This window comes from Epinephelus fuscoguttatus, linkage group LG20 (genome assembly GCF_011397635.1).
Source record: "Epinephelus fuscoguttatus linkage group LG20, E.fuscoguttatus.final_Chr_v1".
Taxonomy (NCBI): Eukaryota; Metazoa; Chordata; class Actinopteri; order Perciformes; family Serranidae; genus Epinephelus; species Epinephelus fuscoguttatus.
In genome coordinates, this window is record NC_064771.1 from 10976488 (window position 1) to 10997067 (window position 20580).

The 20580-nt window shown below is 40.2% G+C and overlaps 1 protein-coding gene across 1 annotated transcript in view; it reads right to left on the minus strand.

Annotated features, from left to right (window-relative positions):
• The window catches only part of pemt (phosphatidylethanolamine N-methyltransferase), a 100696-nt gene that overhangs the window by 51674 nt on the left and 28442 nt on the right, over positions 1–20580 (minus strand). The window contains exon 3 of the mRNA XM_049563492.1: positions 1021–1136. Coding sequence (XP_049419449.1) covers positions 1021–1136 — 116 coding nt within the window. The remainder of the gene's footprint in view (positions 1–1020; positions 1137–20580) is intronic.

Below are 20580 nucleotides of genomic sequence, written 5' to 3' on the forward strand. Positions count from 1 at the left end.
TGCCAAAAAAGTACAAAAAATTTCTACATTTTCCAAGCAATTAATTGAATTTTTGGCTGTAACATTGCAACAGAGAACCTAAAAGCATTCTAAATTGTATATTTCAAAGAGTTACTTTCATTACAACGGAGCATTCTAGCCATTATTCGGCTCATTCACATTTCCTGTTCCTAGCCCGTCTGAGTAAATGAAGTGCTATGTGCTACTACTATTTTTAGTTTCTCATGTTGCACTGTGTGTTGATCAATATTCTCTTCAGAAGCACAAGAGAAAACTGGCAAGCCAATTTATCGCTTCGAAGCAGCTTGTTCCAAAAGCGTTGCCCGGCAACAGACATCACAGACATCCTTTGAGAGAGGGAAAAATAAATAAATCTCTTGCCACTGGCATACTGTATATGCATGGTTTTGTTGAGGGTGCTTTGTCACCATTTTGATGCACTGTGGGAGTGTGTGCTTCCACTGGGTGCTGTGGTGCTGCGACAGCAGGCGTGGGGTGACACTGGCACATACAGGACCGTGGGTACAGATTAGGATGAGAGAAAGGAAGAAAAGAGCAGCAGTGGTGGGAGATGGGAAAAAAGGACCCAGGAATGGAATACAGAAGAAGAGGAAGAAATGGAAAGGGAAAAAAAGAGTGCTGCGTGCTAGCACCTGAACTGAAAGGTTTGTCATAGTTGCTCATCTGGGTGAAGTATTGAGCATAAACAAAAACATAGGAAAAATGGGTTATTGAGAAGGAAGTTATATAAGATTGGCCTTCATTCTGCATTTTACATTGTGAGTCAGCAGGCTGGGGTGGGCACTTAAAACTCCCTCACCGTCAATCTGTACACACTTTGAAACTAACAGTCATGTCCACTTAATTTATTTACAATAATGAAGCATAAGTGTGATAGTTAATTATGCAATAATGCTTCTACTAAAATCTTGATTGACCAAAACTGAACTAATATGGATGGAAATGAAGGATAAAACGACATGAATTGAGCAGAATGAGGAAAAAAAGTTTGTGCATCACCTGTGGCTGCGGTACACATTGAGCAGAATGATGACAAAGCCCAGGCAGTAACAGGCCAGATAAGGGCTACCAAAGAGCTTGGAGAGTGACCGCGTATGGTGCTCCCATCTCGCCACCTGACAAATGACAGAGAGACAGAAAGCAGAGGTTGTGAGATGATGGTGTTAAAAATCACATCAAGTAGTTATCAAAATTGCGGGGGGTTATGCTCCTTAATATGTTGAAGGGAAAAGCTGGGAAAGCGGTGACAAACTAAAAACAAACTGCATCAACAGAAAGTATGTCAGTATATGGATAGATTGAAAACACTGCTACATAGCTTGCAACCTAAAATTAGCTGTCTTTGTGACAAAGTTTGTCATGTTACATCAGAGCCACTTTTTGGCCACTTAGGGGCAGAGTCCTGCATGGGTCTGATTTCAAAACCCACTCCCAAGTCAGAACCGTAACATGCAATACTGCACCTGCCCCACCGGTCACACATATGACCAAGAAGTTCCGCAACCTGATCTGACCCGCTGACACAAGATCAAGGGACTGACCGAAAACTGCAAATCCTATTACAACTATGCACTGTTCAAAGAATTCAGTAAGGCAGCACATTTAGCATAGAGCTGGGCAATATATTAATATCCATCCATTTTCATCAGCTTATCAGGGGCCGGACACGGGGGCAGCAGGCCAAGCAAAGCACCCCAGACATCCCTCTCCCCAGCAAGTTCCCAGGCCAGATGAGATATGTAATCCTTCCAGCATGTTCTGGGTCTGCCCCCCAGGCCTCCAACAAGTGGGACATGCCTGAAACACCTCCAGTGGGATGTGCCCAGGAGGCATCCTGATCAGATGCCGAACCACCTCAACTGACTCCTTTCGGTGTGAAGGAGCAGCGGCTCTACTCCGAGCTCCCTCCGGATCTCTGAGCTCCTTACCCTGTCTCTAAGGCTGCTATCTATAGGCAGCCATTCCTAACTGACTCAAACAGGACAAAAGACATCATTGTGGTAACTGGTAACTTTACATTTACAGCTGCCGATATGGAGAGAAAAATGTAACGTCAGTGCTTTACGAAAATGCTTGATGTATTCCTGCTTCATCACAATATTCCTTCAAGAGCCCATTTCAGCCAATCCATAATTCCTGCTTTGTAGCAAAAACACAAAGGCCCAAAATGTGATGTGTTATTCATTAAATAAAAAGGACATTTTTCTGTCAATTAACAAACAGAACTGTTTATTTGTGTTTGTTTATAACTACAGTACTACATTTTATATTTAATAAGGAGCTGTTTTTGTTTTATACTGTATGCTGCTATACAGACACCCTAGACGATGGGTCACAGGTATAGCTCCATCATTGTTAAGGGTCAAAAAACATCACACTTTGTATTGTTAGCTTTTATTAATTAAGCATTCTAAAAATCTAGGAATTTTCTCATTTTTGTGCTGTTTCGAAAACTTGACACCACTGTGTCGTATCAAACCAAACAGTTACAGTCTTTCTATTTACACACCCAACAAATACTGAGCAGCATAAGCATTTATTTGGAGTTGTTTTTCTGTTAAATTGATGAATGTAAGTCTAATAATCACCCTTCTTTTTGGTCTGTTTTGGTCTCCAACAAACCCTGAGGGAAGCACCTGGCTTAGCTGCTGAACGCTCCACTGTGTTCACCAGCTAGCTGCTGAAAACAGCTGCCTGCTGCTACTGGGAGCAATGCTGATGAGAGCGGTGAGACTCAACCAAAACACTAACATTTAGCTGACAGATGCTAAAAAAGCTACAGAGAACAGGTTTGGGTTTTTACTATGAATGACTCCTTTCACATACACAAAGTCATTGTTATCCATTGTTAATATTTTTTTTTTTTTTAATTATAGCAGTTTTTAAGTCACTTTGTTGACATTATTTGTTAATGCCCCTACTCTTTCTGATTGAAAACTTGAAAAGGCTATATACATTCAGTTTCTTACTGCCTACGTTACTGCTTACTTTCACTTCCTCCAAAAGCTGGTTGTTTGGATGCTTTGACTAAAAGTGCTCTACCTATTAACTGAAAACTTTGACCACAAGAGGGTTGTTGATTCCTCAAATGTTTCAAATATTTTTCTCACAGTGGCAGAGTAATTAGTGATTCAGGCATTCTTCTCTGTTTCTTTCCTATTTGAAAATGTCAGAAACAATTCATCCCAACAACCGTGAAATCTCAACAGTAATGGCTTGAAAGCTTTCTGTCTTTCTTCCTTTTACTGAAGCTGAAATCACCTCAGAAAAATTAGTGTTTAATGTAGTGGTTGGTGTATTGACATCTGTATCCCTTTAAGCATCGCTCTACCATCAGTGTTAGCTTTAATTAGAAACAGAGAGAGTAAAATAAGGACAAAGAAACAGAATGAAATGCTTCCCAGCTCAAATATTTACAGTTAAGAATCTTTTCAGAAGTGCAGGCTGACTGAGAGCCTCTTCTAGTAGATGCAAATACTGACTGGGTGATGAGGTCATTGAGTGAATGACTGACTGATGGGGCTGACTAACGCTGTGTTCAGACAGCAATCATGTCTGAAAGTTAAGTGTTTTTTTCTGTGCTTGGCAGGGCATGAAGCCTTAAAAATTACTGAATAACTGAAAAAAGCAACACTTAATCAAAAACACACGCTCCATACAAACGTTCTTTTAATCATGACAGGGTATATGAACATAACAGGGGCCTTCTCTGAGAGTTCTTGGTTGAAAAGCATCTGCGTAATTTTTAGTCTGCTGATCTTTATCATGTTTATTCTGAGTACATTTCTTGATGGTTTTGTCCCTTTTGAGACTTCATGAGACGTGTTTCCTTTGTTTGCTTTTCAAATCTTATCTTTAAGTGCTCTATCATGATTTACAAGTGATTGGATTTGTGTGTGTACTGTGTATTTGAACAACACAATCACTCAGGGTCGACACTAGAAGTTGTTAGAGATCGCCTCCTTCATTCTGTGTTAAATTATTTTCTCCTGCCATTTATACTCATAATCGTATTAAAGTGTATGTGCTCAAAGGTTATACAAAATAACAGAATATTTTCATCATGTACCTAAACTAATCAAATCATAAACTACGATTGGTATTTGAACCCCACATCCAATAAAAAGTCTAATGTCTAAAAGAGTCGAAATAAAAGCTGAGTGGCTGGGTGTGAATGAACGGTGTAAACAGATTTTAACAGTAGGAAAAATACAAGTGAGAACTGTGCTGGGCCATATTACTCATTTCAACAGTTGGCTGTAATGGTTGGAGGCTAAGATCAAATAAAATAGTTTTTATGTGTCTATGAAAAAAAATAAAATAAAATAAAAAATATGTACACCTTGTTAGTACCAGGTTGGACCCCTTTTTCCTTCAGAATTGCCTTAATTCTTGGCCGCATAGATGCAACAAGGTGCTGGAAACATTCCTCAGAGATTTTGGTCCACATTGACATGATAGCATCACGCAGTTGCTCCAGATTTTTTGGCTGCACATCCATGATGTGAATCTCCCCTTCCCCCACATCCCAAAGGTGCTCTACTGGATTGAGATCTGGTGACTGTGGAGACCATTGGAGTACAGTGAACTCATTGTCATATTCAAGAAACCAGTTTGAGATGATTTGAGCTTTGTGACATGGTGCGTTATCCTGCTGGAAGTAGCCATCAGAAGATGGGTACACTGTGGTCATAAAGGAATGGACACGGTCAGCAACAACACTCTGGTAGGCTGTGGTGTTTAAACCATGGTCAGTTGGTACTAAGGGGCCCAAAGTGTGCCAAGAAAATATGCCCCATACCATTACACCACCAGCAGCAGCCTGAACCGTTGATACAAGGCAGGATGGATCCATGCTTTCATGTTGTTTACTCCAAATTCAGACCCTACCATCTGAATGTCCCAGCAGAAATCAAGACTCATCAGACCAGGGAACGATTGTCCAATCTTCAGTTGTCCAATTTTGTTGAGCCTGTGCATTGTAGCCTCAGTTTCCTGGTCTTAGCCGACAGGAGTGGCATCCGGTGTGGTCTTCTGCTGCTGTAGCCCATCTTATTCAAGGTTTGACGTGTTGTCTGTTCAGAGATGGTCTTCTGCAGACCTTGGTTGTAACAAGTGTTTTTTTGAGTTACTGCTGCCTTTTTATCATCTTGATCCAGTCTGGCCATTCTCCTCTGACATCAGCAAGGGATTTTCGCCCAGAGAAGTTAACTGGATATTTTCTCTTTTTCAGACCATCCTCTGTAAACCCTAGAGATGGTTATGCCTGCGTGAAAATCATAGTAGGTCAGCATTTTCTGAAATACTCAGACCAGCCCTACTGGCACCAACAACCATGCCACCAAGTCACTTAAATCACATTTCTTCCCCATTCTGATGCTCAGCTTGAACTTCAGCAGGTCGTCTTGACCATGCCTACATGCCTAAATGCTTTGAGTTGCTGCCACATGATTGACTGATTAGCCATTTGATTTAATGAGCAGTTGAACAGGTGTACCTAATAAAGTGGTGTATGTTTGTAATTGTTGGCACTCGGCCTGCAGTCTCGAGCCTATGACCGAATCACATCATATTGCTTAAATATATGTATATATATATACATATATATATATATACACACACACACACACACACATATATATATATATATATATATATATAAATGCACAAGGCAGAAATCTGAGAGCAGAAATTCCGCGAGCGCACAGAAACAGTTTGAGCGCGAGGAGAAAAGCCGAAGCTCGAGCAGGAAATCTGTGCGAGCAACATGGTATCTGAGTGCGAGCACACAGTTTGAGCAGAAACAGAGTAGATCTAAGGCAAGCAGAGGCTATCTGAGTGCGAGGGCAGGGTTTTTGAACATGAAATCAATAAATAATGCTCTCAAACTGATAGACCACTCTCTTGAATAAAGATAGGGATAAAGCTCCATATTATCCTGCCCTCCATTGCACATATGGTCGAAAATGATGCAAAATTATCAGTGACGATCCTTGCTAAATGTTATACTTTGGCAAAATGAGAAAATTGCTTGTCAGGGAAAAACAAAAAACAATACTGCAAACAAGAAGCTGCTCGCATCTGCTTACTTAGAGGGAATTATCTACTCATATTATTATTATATGTATACATCCCTGAGACAGCTGGTACATAAGCGCTAACCAGGCAGCTCAATTATCTTGCTGAAGCTCCCAATTGATGTTTGATTACAGCTTTCAGTAACTGTACAACAAAAGATCCTAAGTACCACTGTTGACCTCACTATTAAAGGAACTATTCAACTCCTATTGGTTATGCAACATTAAAAGCATTTTATCTGTCTGTCCATGGCAAATCCATCTGCTTGTGGTATTACTGTGTGAAAGAGTTGTTGATAAACTGACAAACTCCAAATTACTGACTTACTGTGGGCTGAGGAAGTGCGTAGATGGACTGTAAAACACAGCAACAAAAAGGACACAAATGTTACCATGGCAACACCCTTTCTGTGTCCAAGAGAGAAGAGGCAGAAAAAGGAATATGAATAAAGGTGAAAGGAAACAAACTGTATATGGTGAGAAAAGAAGTGCTGGTGTTTAAAAGGAGGGCTTTAGTGACTGCACAGATACACCCACTCAAATGGCATTCTCACCAGTTCGTGAGCTCTACGGGAAAAGGCTGAGCATGAACAGTCTTTTTCAAGATATGTTTATTGCTGTGTTTGACTATCAGTCACTAAGCAGCCATGTCCATGCGTGTTTTCTTTTTACTTTAATGAAGAGTTAAGTACTTAGCCTTTGTTTCTTTAGAGAACCAGACCAAAGAACTGCATCTTCAGTGTCATTTTCCATGTTCCTCTGCCCCCAGCTGTATTTTCATTGCTGCCAGCAGCCTCTTCCTTAGTGTCTCTCTCATCCCTATTTTCTCTCTGTATCCATGCCAAGAGAAGAAAATTGTTGTGTAATTAAAGCCCAGCAATTTAAGCACTTCTCTGACTCACTTTAAGGTTAGGTTTAAATACTAATTACATTATAGTCTGCTCTTTCGCAAACAGAAAGCCAGGGAGAGACAGACAGCTAACAGTAACAATGGAGGGAAAATAGCATGGAATTAGCCTTGCAGGTAGTTTGTGAATCTGACAAGATGATGTTATGCTTCTTAATGTGGTATCATTTTAAACATGAGACATGATATAACAGCACATATATGCGTCATCATCCTCTCTTCTTTATTCACAGAGCATGGTGGCACTAAAGTTGGGCCAATTTCCAGTTTTGCCAGACTGGTCCAGTGTTTGAGTTTAAGGTCCCGTTTATACGGCAATGATTTCAACCTAAAACGGTAAACTTTAGTCGCGTTTTGGACGATTGTTTACACGACTGCGTCATTTTGGGCGCCTGAAAACGCAACGCTTTGAAAATGGGTTTGAGAGTGCAATTTTTTGGAAAAGGCACCATCTCCGTTGTCATGTAAACTTGCAATATGCTCTGAAAATGGAGACTTTTCGCATGTGCGCATTACACTTCCAGTCACTAGGCATGCGCAAGAAAGTCGACCATCACAACAACAATGGCGGACTCCCAAGCTTTGTTTGTGCTGCTTGCACTTTTGAATTTATCAACGCTTCTCCAGCAAAGTGTAGATTTACTGTAGCAACTCCACCTTGTCATCCCTCCAGACAAATGTTTGTGCGGTTACCATATGTTTGTTTATACATCATTGCTCTGTTGAAGGAAGTGCATGTGAGCAGGCACGTGTTGTTTCATTACAAAGTCATTACAAAGAACTTCTTTCAAAACGAAAATGAGAAACAATTCCGTTTTCAGCGGATCGTTTTCGTGTAAACATGGCCTAAACTGGTTTGATTTTATGCAAACCAATTAAATAGGCATTTGTCTTCATGACACATTCTGGCAAAATAAAAAAGTAGCAAACATCAGCAACCAACTTGTACTGCATTTGTAATAATTAATATGAAAATGTGATAAACATAATATATGTTTGTATACACACAAACTAACGGAGCCACTAGTGTCTGACGGGCCACGAGCTGAGCACGGCAACATTAAAGCCTAGTCCACACGAGCACGGGTATTTTTAAAACCGAACTCTTTTGGCCTCCAGTTTTTAAAAAATCTGTGTCCATACGAGCAGTGTAATAAAAATACCTCCATCCACATGAAGTCCACTATCAAGCAATGTAATACACATGCCACAGCAGTAGGTGGCGATATAACTCCTAACTGTAAGTAGTCAAGCAGAAGGCAGTAAAACGTCATTACCGGAAAAAAAAAACAAGCGTACTATTATGCAGCAGGAGCAGTCTCTGTAATAGCACACTCGTGCGCCTCTGTTGCTGGATGTGGTTGAGTAGCGTTAGTTGTATGATACAGCCACAAAGTGCTGATATGCTGCTAAATAGCAGTAGTATTTTGTTTAGATCCATTCTCAAATCGTCTCTCGCACACACTAGATCGGGTAATAACACAGCTCTTTTCTGTTTACGTCGCACACTGTGATGTCATACAATGGAGACGAGACAAAATGACTGCAGTTATCCTGTCCACACATGACTGCTGACACTGGACTTTTCCAAAAAGTTCACCCTGGACTCCGGCTACAAATAACTCCGGTTACAGGGGCCCAAAACTGCGGATAAGTGTGGATGAAAGGCCAAACCTTGAGCAAAGAGTCACGGTTTTATAAATACCTGTGTTGGTGTGGACAGCCCCTAACACTGCAACAGATCAAATTTCAGTAGAGGTGGGAGCAAGTGGCACACATTGTGTTTGTTTACAAGAAAGCTCCTGTGTTTTTTGGGGTGACAAGAGGAGGCATGGCAGAGTTATTCTCAAAGAAAACTAAAACTGCACCAATATGGCAACATTTTAGATTTGAAGCCAATGAAAGAGGTGCCTTAACTGGCCACTACAAATACCTCAATAAAGTGCCAGCTAGCTGGACAACAGCCTTCTTGCTGCTGGCTATATTGTATGTAATTTCCAGTAAATATAACAACATATTTTTCTGTTTAAAAAGTGCAAACACTAACTCATCTTATTAAGTGTTTACCTCTGCAGTCTGATCTCGAGAGCACAGCTGGTAGGTATGTGTTTTACATGATTTAATAGAACTGCGAGAAATAACTGCCACAGTGAGTCCCCATTATGCAATGCAACATGACAGTCAGATGCTGTTGGGACCTAGTGTCATTTTGTTCCACTTGGGAGTGGCTGTCGAGTAAAGTGTGAAACCGACTGGCCAGTCCGACTCTTAAGATCAAACTGGTTTGAAAATGTGGCTCAGGTGTTTTTTGAGGGCGACACTGATTTAATATCAGAACAGCTGATGTTTTCAAGATTTTTACACTGCGTAGGTTTGTTCTTTTTACTACTTCAGCTTTTGTGTAAGTTCACTCTTAGTTGTTCTGTCATATTTAAAAAGTTGAAATATGTATTATTAGTGATGCACTGATCTGATATCTGGATTGAATATCGGCCCCGATATCATCAAAATAGATGGATCGGGTATTGGAAAATGCAACCTATACCTGAGGCGATCCTTTCCATTTAAATCTATTGTGACGTGAGCATCTCTACATATTATGTTATCTATTTTTTTATTTCGAGCTTCAGTGGAAGACAAGTAATACAAGAATTTAGTAGTGTCAAAAAGAAGACGAGGAACATCACGTAACCATTCAAGTACCCTCAAGAAAACTGCTGCTTAGGCTCCAACTGAGGATGAATGACTGCATCAAAGTAAAATAAAGGGTTAGAAAGAGATACAGTGTGTGCTCATGGAGGAGTGGAAGAGAAAATTGCTTATAAAACGTATCAGAGATATAGTGTGAGCGATGACAAAGACACTTTCTTTAGTATCCAACAAAGAGGTGGCTCAGGTGTGGGCCTATGTGAGCGAGTATTGTGTAATCACATATTATTTGTTTCCTCCACAAGCTCCATGTAAACAGCATGAAGTAAGAGTTAATGAGGATAACTGGGGGTCTGAAATTACAGCAAAACCAACCAATCAAAAATACAATAAACTGATGGTTTTGCAAGATAAGAGGGCAATCAAAAAGTGATTGTGATGCATTCACTGCCTGGGTCAGGAGCAGAGGCAGGCTCATTAAGTTTTCTCACTTTGTGCAAATGTGGCAGGCAAGTTTCTTTTTTTGTTTTTGGGTTTGCTATTCAGAAATTGTATCTGCCACTTTTAAAATCAAAGCACTAAATCAAGGAATAACACTTAGACCATTTAGACATAATTTAATATAAAGATTAAGAATGATATTCAGTGTTCAATACAGCATACATAGCCGATACAACTCATCTTTTTATTGACAATTATTGGTTTAAATTCAATTTTTTCTCTGCCTGTCAAAGTGATGGATGGCCTGATGGTTTTAAACGCCACTGCCAACAATTTTCCTGCATTTGTCAATGGCAGGTGCTAATTTCATACCCTGAGAAGAGGAGAAGAAAATGCAAAGGTGGCATACAAACGCACAGGCAAACACATATGGCGTATGTATACAGGCAAACTTAACAAATATGGGAACATTTGATTTATTCTGTACATGCAGCTGTGCCTGACTAAAGTAGGCTGTTCTGTAATTAACTTTTTTTTTAACACTGCACAGGCTGCTTTAAACTCATAAAACATTTAAGTTTACATTTAAGAACCACATGGTTAATTTAAAACCCAAGAACACATCTTATTACCATGTGGGAAACATGACAAGCACCCTCCGCCATCCACATTAGCAGGCCATTTATGCCAGTACGCTCTAGTCTTAAGCAGCGCTGGGACTGCAGGCTCCCAACAATCATCCAACATGATGAACCCTGGGTGAGTGGGTACACTAAAAATACTCAGGTGTTCTGCAGACAGACTACTGATGTTGTTATCTAATCATCAATCAAGGCATGGGAATAACAGAAGGCTGGGATGAGGAGAGTACAAGGAGTGGCACCAGCTTGGCAGAACTAGCAGCTCTCCGAGACAAATTCAATCAAGGCTTAGATAACAGGCTCCTCCTGTGTCCCTATCAGCCCACTTAAATCTGAGATGCAGGCACTTGAGTGAGCTTGAACGCACCACATCAGGAATACAGTACAGGCCAAAAGTTTGGACACACCTTCTCATTCAATGCGTTTTCTTTATTTTCATGACTATTTACATTGTAGATTCTCACTGAAGGCATCAAAACTATGAATGAACACATGTGGAGTTATGTACTTAACAAAAAAGGTGAAATAACTGAAAACATGTTTTATATTCTAGTTTCTTCAAAATAGCCACCCTTTGCTCTGATTACTGCTTTGCACACTCTTGGCATTCTCTCCATGAGCTTCAAGAGGTAGTCACCTGAAATGGTTTCCACTTCACAGGTGTGCCTTATCAGGGTTAATTAGTGGAATTTCTTGCTTTATCAATGGGGTTGGGACCATCAGTTGTGCTGTGCAGAGGTCAGGTTAATACACAGCCGACAGCCCTATTGGACAACTGTTAAAATTCATATTATGGCAAGAACCAATCAGCTAACTAAAGAAAAACGAGTGGCCATCATTACTTTAAGAAATGAAGGTCAGTCAGTCCGGAAAATTGCAAAAACTTTAAATGTGTCCCCAAGTGGAGTCGCAAAAACCATCAAGCGCTACAACAAAACTGGCACACATGAGGACCGACCCAGGAAAGGAAGACCAAGAGTCACCTCTGCTTCTGAGGATAAGTTCATCCGAGTCACCAGCCTCAGAAATGGCAAGTTAACAGCAGCTCAGATCAGAGACCAGATGAATGCCACACAGAGTTCTAGCAGCAGACCCATCTCTAGAACAACTGTTAAGAGGAGACTGCGCGAATCAGGCCTTCATGGTCAAATAGCTGCTAGGAAACCACTGCTAAGGACAGGCAACAAGCAGAAGAGATTTGTTTGGGCCAAGAAACACAAGGAATGGACATTAGACCAGTGGAAATCTGTGCTTTGGTCTGATGAGTCCAAATTTGAGATCTTTGGTTCCAACCGCCGTGTCTTTGTGAGACGCAGAAAAGGTGAACGGATGGATTCCACATGCCTGGTTCCCACTGTGAAGCATGGAGGAGGAGGTGTGATGGTGTGGGGGTGTTTTGCTGGTGACACTGTTGGGGATTTATTCAGAATTGAAGGCACACTGAACCAGCATGGCTACCACAGCATCCTGCAGCGACACGCCATCCCATCCGGTTTGCGTTTAGTTGGACGATCATTTATTTTTCAACAGGACAATGACCCCAAACACACCTCCAGGCTGTGTAAGGGCTATTTGACCAAGAAGGAGAGTGATGGAGTGCTGCGGCAGATGACCTGGCCTCTACAGTCACCGGACCTGAACCCAATCGAGATGGTTTGGGGTGAGCTGGACCGCAGAGTGAAGGCAAAGGGGCCAACAAGTGCTAAACACCTCTGGGAACTCCTTCAAGACTGTTGGAAAACCATTTCAGGTGACTACCTCTTGAAGCTCATGGAGAGAATGCCAAGAGTGTGCAAAGCAGTAATCAGAGCAAAGGGTGGCTATTTTAAAGAAACTAGAATATAAAACATGTTTTCAGTTATTTCACCTTTTTTTGTTAAGTACATAACTCCACATGTGTTCATTCATAGTTTTGATGCCTTCAGTGAGAATCTACAATGTAAATAGTCATGAAAATAAAGAAAACGCATTGAATGAGAAGGTGTGTCCAAACTTTTGGCCTGTACTGTACATCTGAGTAGGGATGTCCCGATCCGATATTCGGATCGGTATCGGCCGCCGATATTAGCAAAAAACGTGCATCAGCCCAGCGCTCCGCGATTCAAGCAGCCCATTCCAGTGATCCGCTCCAGCACTTACTATCAATCCACCAGGCCAGCATGCAAACACACAGGAAACAGCAGCACCAAGCTGGCACTGACACTACAAAAATAACTAAGAAGGAAAGGCTGCATTGTTTGTTAAATGTCAACAATGTCTTGTGGTGTTAATCTATTTTTTATTTATTAGGGGGCCAAAGCACAAGCGTGTGGAGTCTTGCTGCTATTTTAATTTCATTGTTATTAAAGATTTCTTGTGTTGATTTATTTTCTATTTATTAAGGGGCCAAAGCAGCCAAAGCAAACCAGCTGTATTTTTTATTTAATGTTAATGTTCAAGTTTAAAATTTATTTATTTAACCCTGTTAACAATAAACAGGTCAGTTTCTCATACCAACTGTTGTGGATCATTCTAACTAACCCGATTAAGTAGTTGTTCTTGTTAGAGTAATATTGCTTGATCAAACCTTTTCTAACATGACTGACAACAAAATAAGTGAATATGTATAATACGCGCTTGGATCGGATCGGTATCGGCCAAAACTCAAGGCTGTAATATCGGTATCGGATCGGAAGTGAAAAAGCTGGATCGGGACATCCCTAAATCTGAGGGATTGAGGCTTCTGACATTTGATGTTCCCTAACGGAGGAACATCCAGGCAGAAAAAACAGGAAAAAAAAGCTAGAAGCACCCTAATCCTCACCCTATCACACCCTTATCCACATGCCAAGAATACACTCAGAAGACAAGAGTGCCATGTACAACTTACGTAACACGACGTGTGGAAATGGTACTTTGGAGTACCTTGTGTTAAGTAATTTCAGTCTCTCCAGTGTGTCATCAGTATGGACTGGGATTCTATCAGCCTCATTGACAGCTGGTGGTTGATCCATCGCATCAATGTACAGCTGTGCTTAATGGAGGACAGCCTGCACCCAGGCACAAATGCAGATGCGTGCACAGCCAAGCCAATTAATGCGAGAATGTGTGCTGTCCTGGAGCACCGAGGAGAAACAAAACAGGAACATAGACGGATCACATGCACATCAGCGATACCCTGATTACGTCCTCTTCAATTCAGAAAACACTAATTGAATATTGAAATATGTGGGCGTTTATGGACATTTTGTCAACTGCGGTACAGCAGATACTGGGAGCACATGCACTCTCAGTGAAACAAACTAAATTTAGATAAACATGAATAAAATCAGTAGACAGGACACTTTGATTTTGGCTGTGCTGGCAGTGTGGCTCTAGGGAGGACAATGTTGTCTGTCAGCTGAGTGGTCTAGACTATATCTAAAGATGGGACAAAATGGCAGCTCCCCAAAAGTGAAGCCAAAACATCTGGATCACCTCCTGGGGGCTGGCTAGACATCAGATACATTTTTCTCAAAAATGGTTTTGGTCATTTGAGGCAGTTCTTATCACAATGATGTATCTTGAAGTGTTTGTTTTTCTGATAAGTTTGGTTGACTCTGGCTCTAGATGACATCACCAGCACAAGATGGCAGCAGTCATATCCAGGATATTTTGGCTTCACTGTTGTATAGTAGGAGAAGGTGGAGACACATTGTCTATCTTCATATGCAGTCACTGGTGCAGACTGAAACTCAACAAATATTAGATGGATTACCATGAGATTTTGTGCAGAAATTCCTGCTCCCCAGAGAATAAACCTATGGACTGTAGTAATCCCCTGAGTTGATGGTCTTCTGGCTTTTCCTCTTGCATTGCTAGAAAATCAATTTTTCCCCATACGGTTACATTTTTTTGTCAAATGTCTTGACAACTTTTCAATGCCATAAAATTTCAGACATTTATGTTCCCCTCAGGATGAATTGTAATAACTTTGGTGATTCCCTGACCTTTCCATTAGAATTTTGTTTTGGTTTACGACCAAGTATCTGCAAAACTAATGACATTCCCTTGAACTTCAAACATAGGTTATGTTTGGTGCTAATTAGCAAATATTAGCATGGTAACACTATAGAGACCATGGTAAACTTTATACCCGGTGAACATCAGCAGTCATTGTGAGCATGTTAGCATGTTGATGTTGGCATTTAGCTCAAATCACCACTGTGCCTAACTACAGGTTTAGAGAGCTGCTAGTATAGCTAGCAGAGCTCACACTACACTGTTGGCAACAGCGTGACCAGCTAAATTGACCTATGGCTAAGTCCCACCCTGAAACGCGATGAGCCAATCACAGTGCGTATAGCCATTCCCATACACTGGCACATTCTCTGCCTGAACGTTCACTGAAATGCATTACAGAAAGTCAGTTTCATTCGGTTTTATGAGCTTTTTCAGAGATTTGAAGTTTAAAAACGGTCAAACGGTGTGCATGGAGTACATGCAACATGCAAGGTATCCTGAGAGGCTGGGCGACGAGGTGTATTTTTTACCCTTTCCTAAACCACATCTCAACTGAGAAAAGTGTCTCCTTTGGATAAAGTTGTGTGGTAACGTTAGAGCACAACACCAACTCAACGTGAATAAGATTAACAATGATGTCTACATCTGTTCTAAGGTAAGTCAACATTGTGTTTGAGGCAACATATTGTCACTTTGCTGGAAAGAAATATAAAGCTATCTTTAACATCTCTAGTTAACGTTAGCTAAAGTTAGCCTAACGTTAGCTCCTAGCTGCGTTGTTCATCATGTCACCATGTTTGCCGGGAGTTCATTAGCCTATTTTGTTCTAGTTTGTACTTTGGTGATCCTACATCATTAGCTATGTTTCCATCCAAAAGTGATTCGAATCATTTTTTGCGAATCAACATTTTTTTTCAAATCATCCAAAACCCAGCTAAAGCGAGCGTATTTTAGTTTGTGCGAATCAGGGGATTTTAATTGGAATTTTGGCGTTTCCATCATAATTTTCCGATGCGATACTTCTAGATGCACATCTAAACAGGCTGATGGAAACATGGCTACTGTTAGCTGTTGTCCAAAGGTCTCTAGTTAAGCTAACACTAACTTCTGGAGCTTAGCTTCATTAATTTATCTGTAATGGCAGAGATAACAAAGGTTGGCAAACGTTATGCTGAATGATTCAGTGTAAATACTGTAGCACCAAACTAACGGAGAGACACTCTTGGTAAAGATGGTAAAAGGCCGTTATCCTTTTCTCATATTCTGAGCCAAAAACTTTAACTTCAGTGGTACTTTAACTTGTTGTCTTTGATGGAGACGGCAACGAAATGTGGTTTATCACACTTACGCTGTGACCTGTAAATTTTGGCTTGTAATTTAAGCTTTTCATCGACCTTCTCAACAATAAAGTGATTAATATATTCCTCCAATGCGTTGTTTAGGCCCTTTTGGTTACTTCTCAATGACATCTGAACGTTATGTCCCCAAAAATCATCAATTGCCTCCTGCGAAATGCCGTGTACTGTGACACCTGCCATAGTGCCGGTCACTGAATGTTGATAGTTTGTCCGATAAGTGGAGGGAGGTGTGGCTAGGCCATAGGTCAGTTGTCGCCAAGTTGCGTTAAAGTGCTGCTCAAATGCTCATTAACGCAGTTACAATGTGGCAGGCTCATGTGTCTCCTATTTGCCAAAGAGAAACACAACTCAAAGCCATCTAACATTCGTATTTGGTAAAAAAAAAAAAAAAAAAAAAAAAAGTCTGTGCTAATGATTTGTACTGTATCTGAGCTCCATTTTAACATTACATTTTGCCACCCCATTGCATTCCTGGGTTCACTGCAATTCCAAACAAAAAGATAATTGGTTGATACTTCACAGCATCATTGGAGTGCTGAAATTGCTGAGTGCTCAATTTTGATTTGTAGCACGTCACACCCATCCACAGTGACAAAGTGTTGGGTGTAGCTTCATGTCACCAGCTTCTATTGAAAATGATCCATACTGCCCTAAAGAATTGGCCTCTTCTAGCAAAATACCTTGTCAACTGCTTGCTAGCTAGCTATGAAACTGTGTATGTCACCCTTTCTATCTTTTGTCCATTGCTACAATAGGGTCACAATATGACCTTCACTTAACTCTTGGTCAGTGGAAAGGTATTTTTAACATTAATGGCCATATTAACACCGTATTTGGATATTCATGGTCCCAACTGATTTAGTCTAACATATTTGCAACCTTTACACATTTATTGTCAAACTGATGAAAAAATGAATTGATTGGTTTCATTTTTACTGGACTGGATTAAAAAAAAAAAAAAAAAAACAACTTTGTTACACAACTACGTAATTTTGCTCTCCAATTAGCTCCATTTAATTCTGCCGTTAAATCTGTAATGATCCATTCCAACTCCAGGCAAAGGCAGAGGGCTAAAACCTATTATATCACCCTGATTATGTCACTAATAATGATTCAGCTGAAATGCTTTCAGGCTGCGAAACTGCAAAATTAATACATGCAGATGTCAAAATTATGGACCCAAATGCCCTCCTTATTGTAATTTTACAGGGGACATCAAAATAACCTGAACCAAATAAAAACACATGAAAGGAAATCCTGAAATGCTGAAAATATACTTGATAGCAACCATGGAGGCTGACAGTCACAGATTGTGGCTTGTTTGTTAAGGACACAGTAATGTGACTAACCATTGCCCCTCAGCTACAGACACAATTCAGTTACGCTGTGATTTGGCTTCTTGGCGCTGATTATCTGTCTTTAGGTAAAGCTCAGGGCTTACGGACCATGAAGGCGGCTGTGGCCGGCACAGTGGTTGACAAGAAGACAGTGGTCTTTAAATTCTGTAAAGCATGAAACCATGACCCTGAAGGATTAGATAGAGACCTACCAAATATATTACAGTCCATCTAAGGCTCCATTTTTATCTCCTACTATATCGACTAATAGGATGCACTAAGTAGTTGGCTACAGAATTGGGATATTAGGATTTTATATGATTTTTGCCTTATTCAGATAAAGCACTTTGACGTTCAGGTATTTAATTAGCTATCAATCCTATCTGGCTAACAACAGTTTACCAACTGATCCTCTAGAAAATGCGTTATAACACAGTATAATACAAAATATATTGATCCGGTCTTTTAAATGACATAGTGAAGCAGAAATATCTATGCCAATCCATACTAGATAGCTGTGACTGAGAAGTTAGTCAAGGTTTTTGGGAGGGTTCTTCAGACATATTTTGGCATAAAAATGGCATATTGTTTGAAAGTGGGATTACTTTGTCTTATACCACAAGAAGTGAAAATGATAACAAATAAATTATAAAGTAAATTAGTTTTTATACTTTATATATTATATCAAATACTCAATGTCATGTACTTCACTCGATCAGTAACATTACACTGCCAGGACAAGAAGGGTTATGTCCTTTGGGCATCGGAAAGACTTTAAAAGTGAAACATCTCTGCCGGGAGCAACTTTTTGTAAAGACAGTAATATGATTGTAAGGTACACATACAGAAATAGTTGAATAACGGCAAATCAAAATGGATGGAAATCAGAAATTATGGCGGTATCGGACTAAAATATTACATAGTAAAATATACTAACCAAAAAATAGGAATAAAGGCCTCTCTCTAATCTTGTTGAGGTAAGTAATTGAAGTCACTATCTGAAAATGAATTCATTTTGTTCTTTTTAATCTAACAATCTAATGGGCAATAAGCCAACAATAAGCCAGGGACACAGGTTTGTTTTTCTGTTTCTTCCATTTGTGCTCCTATCACTTAAAGAACATGTTGAACAATGAACCAATCAACCCAACACCTGTTGCCTGCCTTCAAGTGCCTATCCTTGATGAACTGAAAAGTCCTTGTGGCTGAATTCAAAGCCAATTAAAAAAAAAAAAGAAGTCATAAATAGCTGCCACCACTTGTGTCCTTCAATTTGTCACAGCAAATCAAATAGCATATGTAAGCTCTTGAGTAAGAACCAAATGTAAAGAAGAGAATCTTGAAATAGTTTCCAATGCCCAAAGGTGTGACTCACACACACTCACGTAAACATTAGCCGACAACACGTAGGTACATTTAGGGTCAGATAACCCTTGCAATTATTGTAATGGAGTCCAATCAATAAAAACAACAGATTTTTGATGAATGAAATATATGAACTGAGATCGTCACTAGAGTCATGGATATGTATCTGAGTGTCTCTTACTGTACCTGACTGAACCATATACATATGCACCATAAATAATTTGAGTATTGCCTACCAACTGTTGTTATCTTGCATTAAAAGGAGACTTATTATGCTCATTTTTAGGTTCATACTTTTATTTGGAGTGTTTTTTAGTAGAACATGTTAATGTGCTTTCAAAAAATGCATTATTTTTCTCATTTGGTCTGCCTGCTATTTACGCTCTACTTGAAACACACCATTTTAGCTCCTTTCTTATTAAGCCCCATCCAGAAAAGCCCAGTGTGCTCTGATTGATCAGTGTTTCCGAATTTCCACTTCTGCTCCTCCGGCATCCATCAAGATAGGTCAGACAGACAGATTTAGGTCATGCCTCTCTTTAGAAAGTAGAAGGACAATTATTCAATCTACTATAATGTCAGTCTTAGGTTATGCCGATATTTTGCATATGCATGCCGCTCAATCCACACTGAAATCCCTTGATACAGTCTACCACAGCTCTCTCTATGTTATTACTGGGGATGGTTTTCGAGCTCACCAGTGTGAGCTGTATCAGAGTGTGGGATGGCCATCTCTCACTGATAGAAGGTTGTCTCCGTTTTGCTTAGAAAGCTATCCTTCTACCTCACTTCTCTTGTGAAAATCAAATCCATCTCTCATCACAGAGGGAAATTAACAACATCAGCAACCAAAATTAGAGTCTCCCTGAGATCTGACTCCAGTAAATACTGCTGTTCATAATGTTATCTTTGTATTTATGCATAAACTATGCGTAAACTCTTTACAGGTATATAAGAGCTAGGTACTCGGTGGGCAGGGATGGTCACCAAGCTGGAAGTGATACAGTGGCACAGCAATTCCTGAGGACATTAAAAGCCTCAGTGGGTCTTTGTTATATGTGACATATTTTCTGAGAGATGTAGCAGGAGAAAAAGAGAGAGGAAGGTCTCTTCTTACACTTTCAGGGTCTCAAGACATGCCATTATGTTGTACAGCCATGAAAGTGCATTTTTCACATCGCCTTTGACCATAGAATCAAACACAACAATAAGCCTTGATAAACTAACAGGTTCATATGGCACTGTTAGCAACAATTGCCAGTGTGCACATCCAGCAGATGCAGCAACATCAACCCGAGAAAAAACAACTGTTTTAAATTCAAATTTCATTGGTATTTTAGCTCTGGTTTTGTTTACAAACTCCTGATCGCTGTTGAAAAACATCAGAAACCACAATGTGGCTTATTACAGCATAGGTTTATTTTAGTACTGCAGCTCTGGCCATCAGTTTGAACAGTTATAATAACATATATTGCATATCGCAGCAGCACTGCAAACAGTAGGGGTAATGGGACGATCAAACCAAGCCAGATAATCACATAGGCTATGGTAAAGCTTAATTGGAGACAGACAGCTTCAGCTGTGTGAGACTACCAGCTGCTGCAGCAGCCAGCATGGACAGCATGAACTGATGAGTACTTTGTTCCCGTAGATGTAGGTCACTGGGCAGCACAGACCTGATGACTGAGACAAACTACATATGCAGCGTGAAGATCCGATGACGTTTAATATTCTGTTTGCTTTATCAGCTTCATCGGCACATACAGGCCGGCTGATAATGCGTGCACCGGCTGGCATCTATTT